Here is a 5,273-nt window from a genome sequence, read left to right as displayed (position 1 = left end):
GTTAATAATTGCTTCCCTACTTTTTGACTTTTTTTTTCTTTCAAAAAGAAGCATTTTTCTGGGTGGTGGTGGTGGCACACTCCTTTAATCCGAGCACTCGGGAGACAGAGGCAAGAGGATCTCTGTGAGTTTGAGGCCAGCCTGGTCTACAAAGCAAAGTCCCAAGGCAGCCAGGGCTGTTACACAGAGAGACCCTGTCTTGAAAAAAAGAAAAGAAAAGAAAAGAAAAAAAAAAGAAAAGACAATATTTTGAAATCCAGAGGTCCTTCGGCATCTTGCGGGGTCTGCGGCAGAACTCTGCCACAAGCTTGGACCCCCATAAAAATGACGTGCTTCTCACATCCTTCCACATACATTTTTTAAAGACAGGTTCTCTCCAGGTAGGCCAGGCTGGCCTCAGGCTTATCACCCTCCTACTTCAACATCCCGAGTGCCAGAACTATAGGCCTGCGCCACCAGGCCTGTGCCACCAGGCCTGCTTCCTCACACAAATCTGTGCAGCCACCTCTAGGCGACTATGACCCCTGACATAGTGCAGCTGCTACGTCAATCATCGTCATGCTGCATTGTCTGGGGAGATGGTTCATGTTCGGCAGACATGAAATTCGGGGGGATATTTTCTATCTGAAGCTGGCAGAACCTGGGGACCTGCAGACCTACCTGCTGTAGAGCTACCTGCAGATCTACCTGCTGTAGAGCTTTCTGCTGTGTTTCATTTCTACACATACCCTTTCAACTTCTTCCCCGTATCTGCTCATTCTCAGTTTATGTGTTCTGCGTCCCCACTTAGGATATTGCCTTGTTTCAAAAACTCTTTTTTGACATTTAAACTGAATCCGTCACCTTTCCTCTCACTTGGGCTGTGCCCACAGACGTGCCCAGGTGTCTAGAAAAGTTCAGTTTGTTTTGTACCTTTCTCTTCCCAGCCCCCGAAACTATATTTTATATAATTTATTTATATAATAAAATATATTACTATATCTTATGTGGATAGATGTTTCACCTCCATGTACATCTATGTAACTCATGTGTGCCTTGTTCCTGGTGTCTGTGAATGCCAAAAATGGGCATTAGATAGATCCCTGAAACTGGAGTTACAGATGGTTGTGAGCTGCAATGTGGTTGCTGGGAATTGAACCTGGGTTCTCTCCAAGAGCAGCCAGTGCTCTTAAGCATTGAGCCCTCTCTCCAGTCTCCTGTGGGACACATGTCTAAATGTGTGGACTTTACCCATTGCGCAGGGAAGGCTCTGGAATGAGACTGGAGTGGGAGGCGAGGCCAGGAACCCCAAGGCGGTTGTTTCACGAATGTTTTAATAAGTTTGACTGTAGAGAGCTCAAGCTCTTGGCTCACCCCAGCTGTCCCCCAGCTCTCCCTCCTGGTTCATCTCTGATCCTCTCCGCTTCCTTTGCTCAGCTTTTTACAGACTTAGATAAAGTCTGGGACAAGTGTCCTGGCTTCGTGACACAAAGTGTGTGGGGATGGGGCTGGAGAGCTACAGAGAATAGGAACAGGGCATGAGGCATCCCACAGGGGTGGCGTCTCACACCAACAGGCTCACCAGCACGGTCACAAAAACGCTAAGGGTGGCTCTCAGGGATGGAGAGAGCGAGGGGAACAGCTGAGGAGGAATGGGTGTGGTATTCACATGATAATGAATCCAACTCAAAAAAAAGGAGACATTGGCATACACCCCTGGGTACAGGGGTTGGGAGCACCCGCGGCCCCAGCTAACTATTCCAATCTGCAGCCAGGTCTGGTTCAGCTTGCACACCAGTGGGCCACCAGAGTCACCCTGTGAAGGAAGAGGGGCTGTCTGTGATCTACTAGTCCAGGTATGGCCCTCGGGTGCAGGGTGGCCTATGTCCTACTTCCCCCTGCCCCCCTTACAAAGTCCCCTGTCTGACTGCCAAAGAGCCCTGAGCCTCAGCACTGAGATCTAGCTCAAGTGTGTGAGTGTGTGGTGGTGACACACTGCCCGGATCCAGCCACCCCAGCAGTCCCTAACTCCACCAGAGCCCAACACTGCCCGGATCCAGCCACCCCAGCAGTCCCTAACTCCACCAGAGCCCAACACTGCCCGGATCCAGCCACCCCAGCAGTCCCTAACTCCACCAGAGCCCAACACTGCCCGGATCCAGCCACCCCAGCAGCCCCCTACCTCCACCAGAGCCCAGCTCTGGTCTGAAAGAATGGGACGCACCTCACACACATTCTTCACATTCGCGAGGTCCCCAGCACACAGCATTTCTGGCAGGAGGTAAGATGAAAATCCATAGAGCAGGTGGCACCGGAACTTGGGGATTAGTGGCAACTGGACTTCCTGTAGCTGTTTCAAGGTGTCGCCTATGAGGAGAAGGGAGAGGAACTGCCAGGTGAGGGTGCCTGTCTGAGTCCAGCGAAGTCTTAGTTCCTGGAGGAAAGGAGCCACAGATATCCTTGGGTTCTTGGTCAATGGAGGACAAAACTGGATGGAATCCCCACCTCAAGAGGAGTCCTGTACATATGCAAGAGACACCCAACACACAGACAGGCCTGACCCACACAGGGAAGCCCCACCCACACAAGGAAGCCCCACCCACACAAGGAAGCCCCACCCACACAAGGAAGCCCCACCCACACAGGGACGTCCTACCCATACAGGGAAGCCCCACTCACAAGATACCCACCAATACAGGGAAGCCCCACCCATACAGGGAAGCCCCACTCACAAGATACCCACCAATACAGGGAAGCCCCACCCATACAGGGAAGCCCCACTCACAAGATACCCACCCATACAGGGAAGCCCCACCCATACAGGGAAGCCCCACCTACTTTTGGGAGTTTCTTTTTCCTTCTCATTCTGTTCCCCTTTCACACATATTTTGTTGCTGCTGTTTCAATATGGATAATTTCTATTCATCTATCTCCAAGGTCACTGTTTCTCCCTCTTGCCATAAACCTCTTAATGGAATTTTCATCTCCAGTAGCTATATTTTATTGGCGGTGGACTATTTCCTTAGTGTCTGCATCTTCTGGCTGTTCTCCTATTCACCTTCCCAGACGTCATGAACACCCATTCTATGCTCTACTCCTATGAGATCGTGTTTAGCTCGTACCTTGCTGTGAGACCAGTCCCCATCCAGCGGCCCAGCAAGGCGCATTGTTGAGGTTGAGGTTTAAAGGCGGCAAGCAAACTGGGAGCACGAAGTCAGAGAATGTGATGCCGCTCTTCAGCTGCACGAGAGCCACATCCCCGCCAACAGGGTGAAAGATTCCGTAGGTGGGGTGAAGGATCACCTTGTTAATCTCAAACCACTGGGTGTATTTGGTGGCCACATCGAGGTTGTTGATGCCCACATACACATCAAAGGCTTCAATCTTCTTCTCCCTGTCGACCAGAATGGAGGCCAACTGCCTGCAGCCCCTTGCGTCATCAGCCCACAGATGCCAGACTGAAAAGCACGTGCCTGCCTGCAGACCAGTGCAGACCTCGCAGAGGTCCTGATTTGGGCTGATGGAGCCTTGGGGACCACTAGGAGTCTGTGCCTATGAGAGCCGGATAACCATGCACATGGACCCCCTTTGGCCTCTTCCGAACAGCTGTGGGCCTGACTGGAGGATGCTCAGGAGGCAGGGCCATCTGCCCAGAGAAAGCTCTGTGCTCACTGTGGAAAACACGGCCTCTAGTGTGGGGGACCTTCCTGATGAGGGTAAAGCCGGTAGGAACATAGCTTAGTCGGTAAAGAAGGGCTACACTCATGAGGACAGGCCATGCATCCAGGTACTGGTCTGGCCACTAGCCAGGGCGGATAAATCTATGTTGGTCCACGGGAAGCAACTTGGAGCCAGAGGACAGGGACATGAGTGTATCAGTCATGGTGGATAGGGCTTGATGTACAGAGCAAAGAACTTTTGAGAGTGGGTACAGCAGTCCAAGCCATGGGCATGTACATGGTCCAGGCTTCTCCTTTCCTGTGTCCCTGTCCCATTACCCCTAACAGCCCCTGCACCTCTCACCTGCCAAAGCAGTGTGCTGCCGTCAGCACCCAGTAGGCATTGAGAATGGAGCCACCGCAGATATGGAAGCCAGCGTAATGCAGGCTGACCAGCCACGGCCATTTCTGAAAGGGGGACGGCATTCCTCCCAAGATCTTACCCTCAAGAACTGACTGGCCACAGGCTGAGAAGAGAAACAAATGCTGAGTGGGCACAAGGCCACGCCACGGAAGGGGCGGGCCACGGTGGGGGAGGGGAGACAACGTGTGTGTGAGTTGGGAGGGGCCAGGCCGGGTGTTAGGGCCGAGGTTCCACCCGGGTTGAAAGGACCACCCGTCCCAGACTCTGGGACGGGGACCTACCCGCATCACTACTCAGTGAATTTGCCTGGCTTTTAGGGTGTCGGTGTCGGTGACTGACTGGTGCGACCCAGATTGGGGTAACCAGCAGGAGTAGTAGCAGGTATCCCAGGGGGCCCAGGTCGGAAGCGGGGTCGGCCATGAAGCCGGAGGCGCAGCCCAACAGGAGGGGGCAGCTGACTAGGAAATGTGAGTGCCCCCCTTCCCCGTGAGGCCGCAAGCCGGACACGTGACGACTTGATACTGGATGCGTTGGTGGCGCCCCCAGCAGGTGACTTTGAGCGAGTGAGCGGTGAATGTCGACAGAGAGAGCCTGAGCCATGGGGAGGCTAATGTTGAAGACTGCCAAATGACCACACTGCCAACACGGCAGGATGCCTGACCTCACCTCAGGTACAGGCGACAGTACCTGGGCCTGTATACTTGTTGATGATGTCTTCAACGGGTAACCGTCCCCAGAAGATGAAGGGACCTATCAACTGACAGTATTTAGGATGGACCCTTAAATCCCCCCCAACACACACACACCATGGTCAGACCTGGATATACAGATTCTGTTTGAGAATTCTGTGTTATAAATCGCAGTGCTTTTAGCTCTCTCTGATCTGTCAAATTATTACTATCTACACATACAATATCTGCTATTGAAACTTCTTTCAGGGGCTGGAGATATGGCTCAGTGGCTAGGAGCACTGGTTGTTCTTCCAGAGGACCCAGGTTCAATTCCCAGCACCCACATGACAGCTCACAGCTCACATCTTATTCCGGGGATCTGACACTTTCACACCAATGCACATGAAAAAAAAATGTGTGTGTGTGTGTGTGTGTGTGTGTGTGTGTGTGTGTGTGTGTGTGTGTATATTTTTTAAAAAAAGCTCACCTTTTTAAAAAGTTAAATTTGGGCTGGAGAGATAGCTCAGAGGTTAAGAACAC

The 5,273-nt window shown here is 52.2% G+C and overlaps 1 protein-coding gene across 2 annotated transcripts; it reads right to left on the bottom strand.

Annotated features, from left to right (window-relative positions):
• Window positions 1-1,295: 1,295 nt before the first annotated feature.
• Prss38 (serine protease 38) lies at window positions 1,296-4,547 on the bottom strand. Of its 2 annotated transcripts, none has more exons than XM_048439998.3 (5): window positions 4,344-4,547; window positions 4,003-4,165; window positions 3,102-3,373; window positions 2,204-2,346; window positions 1,296-1,795 (listed from the first exon to the last, which is right to left on the bottom strand). In XM_048439998.3, the coding sequence occupies exons 1-5, from the start codon at window positions 4,480-4,482 to the stop codon at window positions 1,544-1,546; spliced, it is 969 nt and encodes a 322-aa protein (XP_048295955.3). In that variant the 5' UTR covers window positions 4,483-4,547; the 3' UTR covers window positions 1,296-1,543. The 2 variants fall into 2 exon arrangements, with proteins under 2 accessions (XP_048295955.3, XP_048295957.3); XM_048440000.3 differs by having other exon boundaries at window positions 1,661-1,795; window positions 2,204-2,413.
• Between the last annotated feature and the right edge of the window lie 726 nt (window positions 4,548-5,273).

The sequence above is a fragment of the Myodes glareolus genome, chromosome 9 (assembly GCF_982192425.1).
Source record: "Myodes glareolus chromosome 9, mMyoGla1.1, whole genome shotgun sequence".
NCBI classification, from domain to species: Eukaryota; Metazoa; Chordata; class Mammalia; order Rodentia; family Cricetidae; genus Myodes; species Myodes glareolus.
The sequence above is the reverse complement of the archived record's forward strand: the minus strand, read 5'-3'. Positions and strand labels throughout refer to the sequence as shown.

Bases quoted from the DNA above. Each gene is read 5' to 3' on its own strand.
- Prss38 (XM_048439998.3), bottom strand. From the start codon at position 4,482: ATGGCCGACCCCGCTTCCGACCTGGGCCCCCTGGGATACCTGCTACTA. The intron at 4,166-4,343 runs GTAGGTCCCCGT...TTCTCTTCTCAG, and splicing joins TTCACTGAGTAGTGATGCGG to CCTGTGGCCAGTCAGTTCTT. The intron at 1,796-2,203 runs GTGCGTCCCATT...CTTCCTTCACAG, and splicing joins ATGTGAAGAATGTGTGTGAG to GGTGACTCTGGTGGCCCACT.